Below are 15,930 nucleotides of genomic sequence, written 5' to 3'. Positions count from 1 at the left end.
TTGGTGGCCGAAAATCCTGTGTTTGTAAGCGTCCGAACACAAGTGCCGGGACGCAGACATTTACGGATGAGCTTGGTAGAGCCAAAGCTCACGAATGTCAGGGAATTCATAATGCCAAAGACTGAGCACCCATGGCCCCAAACCGCAAACAAGGTTGTGTAGCCGGAGGAATGAGTATGCAAACTTGTTGGTAGTGCCCACCAACAAAGCTAAGCTGTGAGCAATCGCCACGTGTGTTACGTAATTCTGATACAATTTTAAACTTGAACACGGAAAATGTTAACAGTTGACAGACAATTCCCACAACTAATTTATAGTCCTGTTCTTATTTTTCGTCTGTCCCAGATTGTTCTTCACCTACAATTGAAGTTTGCAGTGAAATTAAATATTTACAACAAAACAATTTAAATGGAAGTTGTTGTTATTATAAATCTATCACATTTAATGCATTACATTTTTCGAACTTATTTATATCATGACAGAAAAACCTTTTGTATGAATGCAACTCCAACACAAGAATATGAGTTCAAGTTTGTGCAAACTAGTTACGTGAAATATAGTACTCCATTGAAAATGTACAAATGGTGTAAAAAAAATTAATCGTTTTCAGCTCTGTTTCGTTACTTTGTGCACAAGACACATTTCCCTTTTTCTTTCACTTCAACAACTTCCTCTGCAAATTTCTGAGACAAAGCTCCTACTGCACATTTTTCCGAGAGTAAACCCCCTCAAAGAAATTATAAATATCTATCTATAATTACATAACATATATAAATACTAATTAACTAATATTTTACACAGTTATAACGTATATAAGATATTAAATTAAATCATTTTGCAACCTTATATGCATAATAATAAACATATTTATTATTATATAAATTATTAATCTTACATACACATATATATTGTAAGGGCTAATTTCAGAAACATCCCCTGAATTAGCTTGTGAAAAAATGGGAAAACGGATGATTTATGGAGAAAAGGCATAAAGAGCTGGTGTTTTAGTGCAGACCTGGAGTACTTTTTTTACCCGATACATAAGCAGGGTTTGAATTCACTGCGCTAGTTAACCAATTTTTCATATATAAACAAATTTACTAAAATTAAAATAGCGTATTTCAAAGTTGCGCTTCTATTTCGAAGTCAACTACTCTTAAACAGCTACTACTTAATTCATATAATGGAACAAACCCGTAAAGAACTGGTATATTATAGCAAACAATTTTTTTTGTTTACTTTAAAATATTTCATTTATATTAAATAATTCAAAAAATGCTAGTTTTCCTTTCGTAAAGATGTTTCTGTAACGGTTTTTGAATTTTATTTGCAAATTTTTATGAAAATTAAATGATTTATAATAAAAGTTTCATACAAAACGTGGTACTTCATTCATGTAATACAGAAAAACCATAAAAAGTTGGTACTTTATGGGATATTTCCTTTTTAAACTATTTTTTACATATATTACGTAGATAACCTACCATTTTTTTTTTCATAAGAAATTACTGTACCATTTTTTGATTGGCATTTCAAAAACATTTCTAACTGAAACAGCACCCACAATAATGGCACAAAAAAGGTGCCTTACTCCCTAATCCAGCTTTACTTCATGTATTACTCTCACAGTTTGTGTTATTGTTGTTAGGCTTCATTAATCACTGTAGATTCATTTTTCTCCGACTAAACGGTAATAATAAACCCCAACATCAGTAATAAATCCCAACTTCATACCATATATTTGTAATTTTGGCCTTCATGATGTCAATTAAGGGACCCAATAACTCAAAGGCAAGGGAGGTCAGTCAAATTTTGACAACTTCAGGGGGTGCCAGTGAAAGTGTCAGAAATCTCAGGGAAGGTTTCTTAAATTATCCCTAATAAATATATTACAAACCACATTGTAATTGATAGTTATTGGCTAATTAAATATATTAGTACAAATGTATTAGTAAAGTTACTCGAACTAATTAATAATTTCTATTAGTAAATATGTATAATTAGTAGTATAATTCATAATATTAATTATATTACATAAATTAATGTACATATATAATACATATAACTAATAATACCATTGTTATTGGTGCACTGAAGAGACGCATAAGTATTGTGAGCAATGAAAATAGATGGGGAGAAACAGAAGTTACTGTTCCTACACATGAATGGAACGATGGGCAAAAGAAAAGGCGTTGGGCCTTACGGTCATTGGTTAGGATAGCAAGGCGAGGAACAAACAGCCCAATCGTAAAAGCAGTTTATAGCAGCAGCGTACGGCACCAGTTTACAAAAGCTGGGCACCTGAAGCTGATTCCCAAGTAGCCATTTCGGAAAACGTCTATCCCACGAAGAGATTTTGCGCAACATACGCTTCCACTTAATTTCGTATTTACAAAAAAAGGAACAAGTTTGGCTCGTCTAATAAACAATTTGTCAACTATTTACTCTCCTATTAACCAAGTGTAGTAGCGGTATTTGCTACAGCAGTGCTTACGACGCAACCTTGACAGTCATGCATTTGGTGATCCTTCTGTGCATGACCCCTTCGGTGAAACTACAATGACTTACCCATCTACACCTAGCAACCTTGAATACTCTTCACCCCACCGATACATAACAAAACACAATCCCTAAGCCGGTGTTGCTCTGTAACCTGTCTGTCGTCACGGCTGCTACTTCCATGCACAACCATACCATCTCTTTCAACCTCTGCATTTCACACCTAGAAGAATATATAATAGGATTTACACACGCAACAGCAGTGAAATAAGAACAACAAAGACATTTACCAACAGGTACTGCATCAGTACAATGACTGTTTACTACCTTTCAGTGGCTGTGGTGATAACAGCTTATAATGGTCCATGACACATTCAAACTTACATTATTTACACTTCAATGGTAACGGAATCAAATTTTTTTAAACACCATACCCAGCTTTCCCCGCATTCACGAATACCTTGTAGCCTTCTCATGCTCAAGACAAATTAATGCGAAGGAAAGATACAAACCCTTCCCCTTCTACAATTTCGTACTTGTTTCATGGAAAGACTGCTCTTGTACCTCTACTCACCAAAACCTGCCTTATTTATTGCGTAACTGCAAACCGAAGCATCACAACAGTAGTGCCTCATCTTTCTCCTGGACTTCTTTGTTGGCCACCTGTGTCCCTTCCACCGCTACCGAATGGTTGTGGTACAAATGCTTGTCCTCTCCATTCGCCTGAGTCACTCCAACCCGTACCAATTTCAAATGATTTTTCCAGCGAGTCATCCAAACAGTTTTTCATATAATCATCATGAACTGCTGTGTTGTGAGAATTCTTTTTGTATGGGCATGTTCGTTGGTTGTGGCCTGACTGCAATTTTCAACCCATATATCACATGTCAAATCATTTGTGACTGCAAGTAATCACGTTAACTGAGCACAATGCTAACATTACACCACTTCAACTTTCTTGCATTGCCAATAAGTTTGTATACTTTGTATGCACTTTTAATTATGTGTTTATTTACTACTGTTGTTAATAAGAACGAAAAATACCCACTTCTTCATTATTACCTTCACTGTCCACTTCATGTATTTTATCAATTAACTACTGTATAACTACGTATGCAATTCCGATAGTACCTGCAATGACCACACTTTCTTTTCTTCTTTGCTTCTGCATGCTTGTGATCACCTTTAGACCGGGACACCCTGGGATCTAACAGCCCGAATGTTCTTCTACTTCTATCGTTCCTCACTCTTGAATCCATTGCAAATCCATCTCCCCCATATCCCCTATCAATCCACTTCTCCTTTAGATCCACAGAATGCTTGTCAAACATCTGTTGCAGGTCATTAAACGCATCATCCATGTAGGAGGCATAGTAACACATAGTATTACAGCTGGACTTTAAAGTGTCATATCTGGCCATTTGTGTCAGCTGTTCGTCTGCAACAAATGCTTTCATTCCATTATTAGTACAGTGAACTCCCTTTGTCCACCGCTTCGAAATGCATGCTTCTGGGATCCTGTTCATTCCTTCTACCACCATCACGCGAAACATGTGAGCACAAGGAATCCCCTTTGACTCGAATTTCATGCAAGAGCAGATTAGTTTCTCCATTGACCTATCATAATCCACCCTCCAACTTATTTCGTGTCCACCATATTTCGAGTAATAATATGTACGACTCCCTCCATCCTCGCTCCAGCCCTCAGAAATTAGAAGTTCTTGCCTGTTCAAATGCTTCCTCACCATGAAGAACACATTCCTTGTAAACACCTCCGCTGCGCTCCCCTCTAATTCGGGCAGGATTGTGGTTAAGACTGGTTTTATGTTTTCGCTTGTGTAAACTGCTTTGCTCTCAGTATGTCGAAGCCATGCTATTGCCAAATCAAAACTTCTAACGAATTCATATAGTCGCATTTTTTCATTCAAGTACTCATTCAAAAAAGCATTCATTTTCTCACACCTTTGAGTACTTCTCATACCTGCAAAAAAATGATCGCGTAAATAGGCCTCTGCCCATAACCTTCTCCTACGGTACAACTTCTTCACCCACTCATTCTCTACCACCCCACATTCATTAACCAACCTAGCCCACCGATCCTCAAACTCAAGAGTGCTACACTTTCTCGCCATCAGGTTATAGAACCTGTTATTAAACTCCTCGCAGCGAATATTACTCCGTGCATTTCTATGCAAGTGCCACGAACATAGCCTGTGACAAGCATCCGGGAGAAGATTCTTTATGGCTCTTCGTATTGCACTGTCCCCATCTGTCATCACTGCTACTGGCTTTCTACCTTTCATAGCCTCTACAAATGTACTTAGCACCCATTCATATGTTTCAATCCTCTCATCTGATAGCAGTGCACAGCCAAAAATAGTACTGTTCAAATGGTTGTTTACCCCTGCAAGTACAACTAGTGGCTTGTGGTATTTATTTGTTTTGTATGTTGTATCAAACACCAATACATCTCCAAATACACTGAAGTCCGCACGAGATTTAGAATCTGCCCAAAACAACCATTGCCAATCTTCCTTCGTTATCTACATGATATTTATAAAAGAACATGTCATCGGCATCCTTCTTCGCTGCCAAGAACCCAAGTGCCCCTTCTGCATCGCCATTAAAAATATCTTTTCTACGTTCCTCGTCCATTCGGTTATACAAATCCTTAATGCAAAATCCCACGTTACTATACCCTCCGGCTTTGATAACAAAATGTTTCATTATCTGGCATATTCTGGCCCCAACCAACTTTAGACTTTTTGCCTGCGCATATTCTGCATCGCTCACTTTTCTATGCGACCTAATGTGTTGCACACTTGCCTCTGATGCCAGCGGGTGATTGTGCTCCATAATGAAACGTGTCACCACATACTTTACCGATTCTATGTCATATTTCACGCGAAAGCAAGCCCCACACCCGGTTCTTGTGATTGGTTTTGCTTCTCTTTTCCGGTCTTCATAATTATACCACTTTTCATTCCTGTAACCTTCACAGCAACATACCCATTTTCTAAATCTTGAAATGCCATCTGCATCTCGTTTGGCATTACTTTTACGAATCCCAAATCCGCTTAGTTTCGCATACAAATTATAGAATTCCCCAGCTTCTTCTTCCGTGTCAAATGTTAATTTCATTACGTCATCCACGCCTATTGCGCCCACCAATTCATCTGCCTCCTCATCTTCGTGTCCTCCTATTGAACCACCGCTTTCTTCAATGAATGTGTCTCGGTCACACTCAGGTTCTTGGTTAAGGTCAAATGACCTTAACCTGCCGCAAACATCCAACGCCATTTGATTAATTCTCTGTTTCCTGCACCATGTCATGAGTTGAGTTTTAAGCGCCCCATCCTGCCCCATAGTTACAACCCCTGTGTGGTTGTTCAATGTTTTTTCTAACCATGGTCGCTTAACATTTTCTTTTCAGCCTCCCCATATGCTTTCGTTTGTAACATAAATACTGCTCGTCTACTAATGGAACAAAACATATATACACGATCATTTCAGTTAACAAACCATACTTTACCTCACAACTTTCACAAAATGCACCCGATAAACATTACTCTCACATTCATATACACAGTTTTTATAAGTGTGGCTGATGCAATTATATCAACCTTTAGCATAAAATACCACTATCGACATGCATTTTCATTAACACCCACAAACTCAACCTCTACTGTGTGTTTCTTTAATTCTTTTCACATAAGCATTCGCAATGCAGTATGGGGGCCATTATCCATGTCCACACGGCCATCCAAATCACTCTGTTTTAAGACTTTAGTCCTGTTACAACGTCTTCTTCACGTCTTCACTCATTTCTGCTTAATTTCCTTTACACAATTTAATACAAATTAGAGGACCAACATTTCTTACGTACGTACACAAAGCTCGGTGCACAAACAAACTACGATAATATCCCGGTTTCGTTTCATCTTTGTTCGAAGACGCAGGGTCTTACACCCCGTATTTCGTATTCCTTATTCCTCTATCATTGCCTCTTACAAGAACTGTAGAAATCACCCTACTAGACGTACTTTACTCGTTATTCTAATCCATTTTTCAAAGTTGTGGACAAAAGTACTCACCTTTGATTTCTCTGCTTCTGTTCCACGCCGCTGCAGTCTGTCACCACAGCTTCGGAAGGGCCTTCCTCAGATGTATCTACCGTCACCGCCTGCGCCTGAATTTACGCCAGTAGACACCACCTCTTTACCAAATTTTTGCCTACCATTCCGACCTCGCCACCTGTCTTCAAACACACGCATCACCGCGGGCCCCAACATGGCTCTGTGTTTAGTACCTAATATGCTTCCTCTTCGGTGGCCCCACCATGGCTTTGTTTAGTACCGCTTACGCTTCGTCTTCGGTGTTTTATACAACAGAACCGACACCGGCGTGTTAATTTTTATGCTTTCCGATAAATTATTTTTTTTTCAAGGAAATTGGGTTCTCCTAACTGTCTGATGGACGAAAGCCGTAAAGAGCTGGTCGTTTATAAGACAACCGTTTTAACTACATTTTATCCCATAACCCAACATTTGTATTTAAGGCACGTTGGGTACTCTGTCATTGTAATGGTTGAAAGGCACAAAGAGCTGGTCTTTTACTCACCAACGGGTTTAATTGCATTTCATCCGATAAATCAGTCTGTCTTTATGGCACCTTGGGTATTATGTTGTTGTAACGGAAAAAAGCCAAGGGGAGATGAAACTTTTGAACTGAGACACACGTTTGAATATAATAATGGTCCTCAAAATGGATTTAATCTTTAGTTGTAGTCCAGGAAAGCCGTAAAGGGTTGGCTGTTTATTCAAAAATGCATTTAAATATGATATTCCGTTGTTAAAATGCATTTAAAATGCAATCGCTAACATTTGTATTCAACGAAAATGGGTTATTCCGTTGTTATTATGGACGAAAGAGTTGAAAATTGGGGTTGTTTTAATAAAGTTACGGGTTTATTTTTACTCCTTAGCCCATTATATTTATGTTAATTCCGTTTCACCCCAATGCATTTCCAGCTTATGCAGTACGCTACATTTCCAATGTCCAAACCGCGGTTATAGGTCATCACTTCCTTTTCTGGAATTATTCCCTTTCGGGTCCGTACTTGTCAGCCTGCAACGTGGAGGCTTCTTTGCCATATTATCTGCTTTCCACACGTATCTTCCAACTTTGTGAATGCACTACAGAAATTACCCCAGACTTGTATTTCGTGAATGTTGCATCTTATGTTTCGAATGTTGCTGCGGTATGTTTACTAGTCAAAAAATAGGTGTGGAAAGTTGCTGCGGTATGATTGTGGCCACAAACAATAGGAAAAGTGTGTTGGATGGACACGTGTAAAGAACTTTTTGACTTGCAACCTGAAGATAGTTGGGCATTGAAGGGGATTCCAACCGTAAATGTGAAATGTGGAGTGCCTAAATTGAGCAACTGGCAAAGTGAGAGGGTCTTGCGCAAAAGTAAGGACAAGGAAAAAAGGCGCGAAGCTTGGCGGAGAAGCTAAACACTGTAGGCATATAAAATGAAGAATTTAATAAATTTAGACATTAAATTTATAATGAATAAATTATGGATTCCAACCTCAGGTGTTAAATTTATAATGAATAAATTATTACTTTATTTTAAATAAAACCCGTAAACCTGGTTTGTTAAATTATACCTATTATTATTTATTATACAGGTATATTATGAGTACTTATTAACTAAGGTACTAAGTTTTAATCATTAATAAAATATCTTATCATTATTTCAAATAAACTTCCTAATACTACTTTGAGATAAGGTTTTAATGTAAAAATTGTACATGTATTCCAAAAAATAGTAAATTTTGATCCTTAATCATTTTTATTACCATGTTATTAGTAAGAATTATTATTTATGTATAAAAACTTACTATTATTTGAACTAAACTTACTCTTTTAAAAGTAAGCTTGGGATATAAAGTAGTAATCTATTTATTTAAAAATTAAGTTTAGTATTTATTTCAATTTACCTTTTGAGGTATAAAAGTTACTAATCTATTAGGCTTAACTTACTATTTTAGATGGGAAACTTACTTCCATAATTTTAGGTATTATTCTATTTAAGTGAATAGGTCCAACGACAAATCAAATGTTCGCTAAAAGTGGAACAATCTATTATATTAGGTAAAAACTATTTCGCTATCATAACTATCGTTACTAAAGCATCTATATCTATATGTATTACAGAGGGGGTTTTGGATAAGGAGCTTTCAAAATTGTCAAAGGTCTGAATGCTATTTTAATAGAATTTTACATTTTTATAATTAAGAAATGTTTATCTCTTAACTAATCATGTAACCGCTCCTACAAATCCTATAATCATGCTCATGTTTTTCCCACATTTTTCCACGTTTTTCTCACTAACCCATAAAATTCAAACTCCTAAACTTTAACTAATAGATAATAATCACCATTGTAAAATTCACATCTGACATTTATTATTGACATTTATCAACTATTAATTTAAGAAATTTGCAACTATAAAAGTCAAATATTCAAAATTCAGGAGACTATTTAAATTACAATTTTCACAATTCAACGTATCTTATTGTCATAATATATTTTACTCTCACAATCATTCACAAATTATAAAGGGATGCAAAAAATAAATAACTTTTTTAATAAAAAATTAATTCAAAGGTAGTTAATTCACACACACAGACACACATATATACATATATATATATTCTCATAATATAAACTAAAATTATAAAAAATTAGGAGGCTAACTTTGTTTTACACAATATGAATTAAAATTTTTAAAACTTTGGGAAGAGGGGACCTATGGCCCCCATTAGCCCCCTATTTGTTTCGAAGTGTTTGGATAGCATATATTTTCAAATAATATTTCGCTTGCATCATAAACACATTTTTTAACCCACCGTTTTATATTTTCAATCACCTTTTTATCTTACATACATCACATCACAAAATGTACTATCGTAATTATTACAAATAATATTTCAAATAACACTCTATCCAAACAAATTTCAATAGCATCTTAATTTCAATATCATTTTTACTTTTCAAATTTACAGTTTTATCTGTGATTGTATAGCATTATGATATAGTAGTAATACAAAAGAAATACCATGTAAATGATGATAGTTTTTTTTCAAATAAACAAAGTGGTTTACGAATATTCCTATCTAGCTAGCAAAAGGGTAGTTAGGATATTTAAAAATCTTGCTACACAAACAACAAAAGTAAGGTATGTTAGTGATATTTTTAAAACTTTAGGGGTGTCAGGCGAAATGAAGAGAAACCTCAAGGGAGGTTTACAACATTGGCTTACTGAATACACTTATTTATGCCAATTATACTCTTTATACTAATTATATTTTTAAACTAAATTACTATTTATGCATATTTTAAAACTTCAAATTTAATTGCTATTAGCGAAATTATATTGATGTGTTTTTATACGAGTAGTATTTTATTATTTTGGATACTACTTTAATTAGAATTTAGTTTAAAGGCATTCACTGGAGTTTGGATGCATCCAGAGAGCACCGATCGATGTATCTTCATGCATAAATTGGAATAAATATGCAACTTAATTTTTTTTAAAAATAAATCACTACTCTATATCCGAAATTTACTTTTTGGAGAGTAGGTTTAGTTCATACTATTTTTCGTAGTATTTTAAAATATATAAGTACAAAAAAATTTTAAATTATACCTATAATCATGTATTATACGAGTATATTATGAATACTTACTAACTAAGGTATTAAGCTTTAATCATTGATAAAACATCTTATCATTATTTCAAATAAACTTCCTAATACTAGTTTGAGATAAGTTTTAAAGTAAAATAGTACATGTGTCCCATAAATCAGGAAATATTGATTATTAATCAAATTTGCCATGTTATTAGTAATAATTACTATTTATGTATAAAAACTTACTATTGCTTGAATGAAACTTGCTATTACTTGAAGTAAAATAGTACATGCATTTGCTTGCCTTTTGCTTTGGCTAATTATAAAATTAGACATAATTGTAGAAACCTCCTATAGGTTTTGACATATTCATACGGTCTTCTCTAACATTTACAAAACTATACAAAACTCCAAAGACTCTAAGATTTATATTACAAATTTAATTCCAACAAAATTTACTAACATTAAAAAAATTACTTTACATGGGGGAGTGAAGTGAAAAAATGGGAGTATAATAATATCCCTTAATTGTTTATTCCATAAATATTCCTTATACATGTATGTGAGTTGAATTTGTTTAATAATGGAAATAATTTTGGTGTAATGGGCCATTTTTTTGTGCAGTTGGAGCATATTTGGCCTGAATAAAGCTATTTCTAAGATTTTGCTTGAATACCTAAATTATTTGTACTGTTGGCAGATTTACCTTTAATATAATAATAATAAAGCAAAGCACAACATTATTATTCGCTAGCAAAGCACAACATTATTTCCTTTCCCTTCTATATTCTCTGTTCATGCAGCACTTTCCCACGACATTTCTCTACTTTTCATTGCTTTTTTATTCACAATGTTAATCCAAATGGATACATGATTTTATTAATTTCAAATGGATAGCTGAATAAAACCAATTAATTAGTGGCTATTAAATGGACAAATTTCGACTACCTATTTATAATTAATTCAATTAGACGTAAATTCAAATTCATTAGTAAGCAAATGAATTTGAATTCGTATACACAATAATTATATCAAAGTTTTTGCAAAGCCATATCTATCCAGTGTTTCCTATTCTTTAATTTTCATTTATTAAAAGTTTTGGAAACAAAATTGGTTTTCATTTATTAAAAGTTTTGGAAACAAAATTGATTACAGTAAAACAAACTGCCAACTATTTATTAAACACTCATGTGAAAGTAATTTAAAAATTGGTTACCTTTGTCTGCTTGACATTTAAACCAATTTTTTTATCATAATTTTTTATTATTATCACACCCATTCGGTGTGTCATAACCAGTGCTCAGAATAATCTCTGGAGTTTTAAGAATCATTATACAACTTTCAAAACAAACAAATTCATTCAAAATTTTTATTTGGAATAATTTCATAAATCAAATCGCGGTCACTTTCTGTAAAGTATCACTTTTTCATAAAAGACCAGCTCTTTATGGCTTTCATCCATTATAAGAACAGAGTACCCATTTTTTCATAAATAAATTTATTTATCGGATAAAATAAAAAATAAACTTGTTTTTCATTTCAATAAAATACCAGTTCTTTATGACTTTCCTCTATTATAAGAACAGAGTACCCTTTTTTCATAAACAAATTTATTTATCGAATAAAATAAAAATAAATTCATTTTTTAATAAAAGATCAACTCTTTATGGCTTTCCTCCATTATAAAAACAGAGTACCCATTTTTTCATAAATAAATTTATTTATCGGATAAAATAAAAAATAAACTTGTTTTTCAATAAAACACCAGCTCTTTATGACTTTCCTCTATTATAAGAACAGAGTACCCTTTTTTCATAAACAAATTTATTTATCGAATAAAATAAAAATAAATTCATTTTTTAATAAAAGACCAACTCTTTATGGCTTTCCTCCATTATAAAAACAGAGTACAACCCGTTTTTCAACAAAATACCAACTCTTTATGAATTTTCTCCATTATAAGAACAGAGTATCCATTTTTTAATAAATAAATTTATTTATCAGATAAAAAATAAATTTATTTTTTAATAAAAAATCATTTTTTTATGGCTTTCCTCCATTATAAGAATAGAGTACCCATTTTCTCATAAACAAAATTATTTATCGGATAAAATAAAAATAAATCCGTTTTTCAATAAAATACCAACTCTTTATGACTTTCCTTCATTATAAGAACAGAGTACCCATTTTTTCATAAATAAATTTATTTATCGGATTAAATAAAAATAAATCCGTTCTTCAATAAAACATCAGTTCTTTAATAAAACACCAGTTAGCGACAACAACTTTAGCAAGAAGTAGAAAGGTTGACGCTATTAAGAGGCTTATAGCAAGGAAAAGTACAATACTTCACCAAAAATTGGAGCCATCATATACTTTACGAGGGCGGGGCAAGGACATTTTTCGGTTAAAATTCTCGCCAAAAGAAGCGCGGGAAAGCTTCCCTCCAAATACTGATTCTAGTGACCCAAAGTTTCTATGTTATTGGTGAGAAATCATGGGTGCTTTTTTGTGAAAATTTCAAAATTTTGCTCCCTTCCAATTTTTAGCAGAGCTGCGTATTGAAAATTTTTTAACCATTCCCGGCACAGCACATGTCAAACCTAGCACCACATGAATTCCAAGCCTTCCATACTTGCAAGGCTACTTTCCCAAATATTGTTCTCAGATTAGAGCCCTCGAAAGTTCAATCGCAACCTTCCTGCACCTTTCTCCTTCTATCTCTCTTTCCCTCTCTATCAATTTTCAGTTTCCCGTAGACATATGGTTCCCCTCTTCCTCTCTAGCATCCAGATCTGAATTTATACAATCATGGACACACTTTAAAGACCCTTTCGATGCAATGGCAGACTTCAAGGAAAAGCGATGGTGTAGGTTTTTTAATATGTTATTTTCATCTCTGTTTTGTCAATTGCATTTTTCTTGCATTTTTTTTTCAATTTAACAATCGCAAGATAAACCTTTTGAAATTGTAGGCTTCTACTTCAGTGGATTAGAGTGAATGGGCATCTCAGTTGGAGTAGAGAAATGGGTCTTACTGGAAGGCAAAATGAAACGACCCGTCAAAATTGGATCTTGAACATCTATCACTTTTTAGGAGTTTGTGTGAATTTTGGGTTTTTTTTCCTGGTTTTATTCTATGTGGTTTTGTCTGTATGATTGGAAAGTTCAATTTCTGATGTACTTTCGGGGGGGTTTGACTGTAGCAGCAGGGAAGTGGGGAAGTGGGTGGCTTTCCGGTGGCACCGCCGGCTCAGTATAACCCATTAGACGAGCCGAGTCCATTGGGATTGAGGCTGAGGAAAAGTCCTTCCCTTTTGGAATTGATCCAAATGAGGCTTTCTCAAGCTAATTCACCTAAGGGTGCAAGTTCCAGTAAAAAAGAGCTTAAAGGGGCCGCTGCTTCTGGTTCCTCTGAGAAGCTCAAGGCTTCAAATTTTCCAGCAACTATTCTGCGAATTGGGACCTGGGAGGTATATTTATACATTTGCATTTGATCATGGATTTTAGAAACTTGTTTTATTGGATTGCTTATGATTTCGTTAATTTTGATTGCATGTCTTTGTTTTAATTTCTAGTATAAGTCAAGATATGAAGGGGATTTGGTAGCAAAGTGTTATTTTGCAAAGCATAAGCTTGTATGGGAGGTTCTTGATGGCGGGCTCAAGAATAAGATTGAAATTCAATGGTCTGATATAATGGCTTTGAAGGCGAATTCCTGATGACGGATCGGGGACTTTGGATGTAGTGGTATTAGCAACACTTACTGTGTCTTTGTTAATTACTTTGTATGTCGTTATTATGAACTTTTTATAGTGAAAACATGTTTTTTTTTAATGGTGTAGCTTGCAAGACAACCTCTTTTCTTTAGGGAGACAAATCCACATCCCATTTTATTAAAAAAATGGGATTTGTTAATGACTGTTAATTACTTTGTATGTCGTTATTAGGATTTGATTTGAGTATCTTTGTGCTTTGTACTGTTGATAGTATTGGTTGTAATATATTATTGCTCATTTTGTATTTGTAATGACAAATTGGTTTGTTATTTCGTATACAAATTTTGCTATATCTCAATATTGACATTAATGATACCTCTTGCTAAAAAAATGGTTGAAAAAAAAATAGCAACTACAGTCACAAAGCTGCTTTCGGCAACTTTCTTGCAAGAAAATCATTTAGCTGCATTTGATCGTCTTTCGTAAGGGGTCGATGGTTTCCAATAAAACACCAACTCTTTGTAACTTTCCTCCATAAATTTTCTATTTTTCCTTTTTTCACTGAAGTAATTTATTACTTGGATAAAATCAGAAACTCCATTATAAGAAAAGGTTTGGAGGGAATAAGTTGTAAGCAATCCATGACAATTACCGCCTCTACGCACATGTGAAGGAACAGGGGCCATGACAATTTGCTACATGTACCGTGCAAATCTTATCCCATTGAAAATCACATTGAGAGGTGGGCCACCATTTTGCTATATCTCAATATTGACATTAATCAGTTTATTTTTATTTTATCCGATAAACAAATTCTTTTTTGCCTTCAAAATGAGTACTCTGTTCTTATAATAGAGAAAAGTCATAAAGAGCTGATGTTTTTTTTGAAAAAACGGGTTTATTTTTATTTTATTTGATAAATAAATTTGTTTATGAAAAAATGGATACTTTGTTCTTAAAATGAAAGAAAGTCATAAAGAACTGGTCTTTTATTAAAAAATGGGTTTATTTTTATTTTATCCGATAAATAAATTTATTTATGGAAAAATGGGTACTCTATTCTTATAATGGAGGAAAGTTATAAAGAGTTGGTCTTTTATTGAAAAATAGATTTATTTTTATTTTATCTGATAAATAAATTTATTTATGAGAAAATGGGTACTCTGTTCTTATAATGGAGGAAAGCCATAAAGAGCTAGTCTTTTATTAGAAAATGAATTTATTTTTATTTTATTCGATAAATAAATTTAATTATGAAAAAATAGGTACTCTGTTCTTATAATGGAGAAAAGCCATAAAGAGCTAGTCTTTTATAGGAAAGTGATACTTTACGGAAAGTGACCACGATTTGGTTTATGAAATAATCCCAAATAAAAATTTAGAATAAATTTATTTGTTTTGAAAGTTGTATAACGGTCATTAAAACTCCAGAGATTGGCAAAAAAATTTTGGAGTTACAGAAAAGCAAAGAGAAGAAGGAGAAGAATTGAGCTTTTTATCCGTTGCAATTGTTCCGTTAAAAATGGCTCCATTCGATTTTATCAATTTTGTGTTGAGTAAAATCATTGTTCTAACAATCAATTCTTCATTTCTCGTTAATTGTCCTTAATTGGCCAAAATTACGAAATTTTGAGGATGCAATATGTTTGGGGTGAAACTTTGAGGATGAAATTGGTCAACCACCCAAATTTTGAGGATAAAAAAGTGCATTTTTTTCCTATAAGATATTTAATCAAATGTTATTTCTTGTTTTAATTTTAGTTATGACTAAACTACATATTTATCAAATAGACATACCTTTATAATTAAAGTTAATATTTGATATTTTAGGATACCATATATTTAAATAGATGAAAATTATTTTGAACATAATATATTAAAATAATTTTATTTGTCAATCATTTTGGCCCTCTCTCAAAGGAAAAAAAATCTTGGCTTCGTCACTGTCTAGGAGGAAATTGGAGCATATTGCTAACAAAAGATTGTGAAAATTTACCTTTATATCCTAAT

General features: G+C 33.5%; 1 protein-coding gene and 1 long non-coding RNA gene across 2 annotated transcripts; one reads left to right on the top strand and one right to left on the bottom strand.

The window, feature by feature from the left end:
• Positions 1-2,598: 2,598 nt before the first annotated feature.
• Positions 2,599-5,865, bottom strand: LOC113751298 (protein FAR1-RELATED SEQUENCE 5-like). The gene is made up of 3 exons (XM_027295252.1): positions 5,066-5,865; positions 3,631-4,980; positions 2,599-2,722 (listed from the first exon to the last, which is right to left on the bottom strand). Exons 1-3 carry the CDS (start codon positions 5,863-5,865, stop codon positions 2,599-2,601), a joined length of 2,274 nt encoding a protein of 757 aa, XP_027151053.1.
• Positions 5,866-12,866: 7,001 nt separating this feature from the next.
• LOC113754242 lies at positions 12,867-13,912 on the top strand. Its single transcript, XR_003465156.1, has 3 exons — positions 12,867-13,071; positions 13,177-13,674; positions 13,780-13,912. It is a non-coding gene; the product is annotated as an uncharacterized LOC113754242 (long non-coding RNA).
• Positions 13,913-15,930: the final 2,018 nt, after the last annotated feature.

Source organism: Coffea eugenioides, chromosome 11 (assembly GCF_003713205.1).
Source record: "Coffea eugenioides isolate CCC68of chromosome 11, Ceug_1.0, whole genome shotgun sequence".
NCBI classification, from domain to species: domain Eukaryota; kingdom Viridiplantae; phylum Streptophyta; class Magnoliopsida; order Gentianales; family Rubiaceae; genus Coffea; species Coffea eugenioides.
Note: the sequence above shows the minus strand (reverse complement) of the source record. Positions and strands in the feature narration are given on the sequence as shown.

Excerpts from the sequence above, each read along its gene's own strand:
- LOC113751298 (XM_027295252.1), bottom strand. The coding sequence starts at position 5,865 with ATGGGGCAGGATGGGGCGCTTAAAACTCAACTCATGACATGGTGCAGG. Across the intron at positions 4,981-5,065 it reads AAGAAGGATGCCGATGACAT|TGTATTTGGAGATGTATTGG; the intron begins GTTCTTTTATAA and ends TGCGGACTTCAG. Across the intron at positions 2,723-3,630 it reads AGAAAGTGTGGTCATTGCAG|GTGTGAAATGCAGAGGTTGA; the intron begins GTACTATCGGAA and ends ATATTCTTCTAG.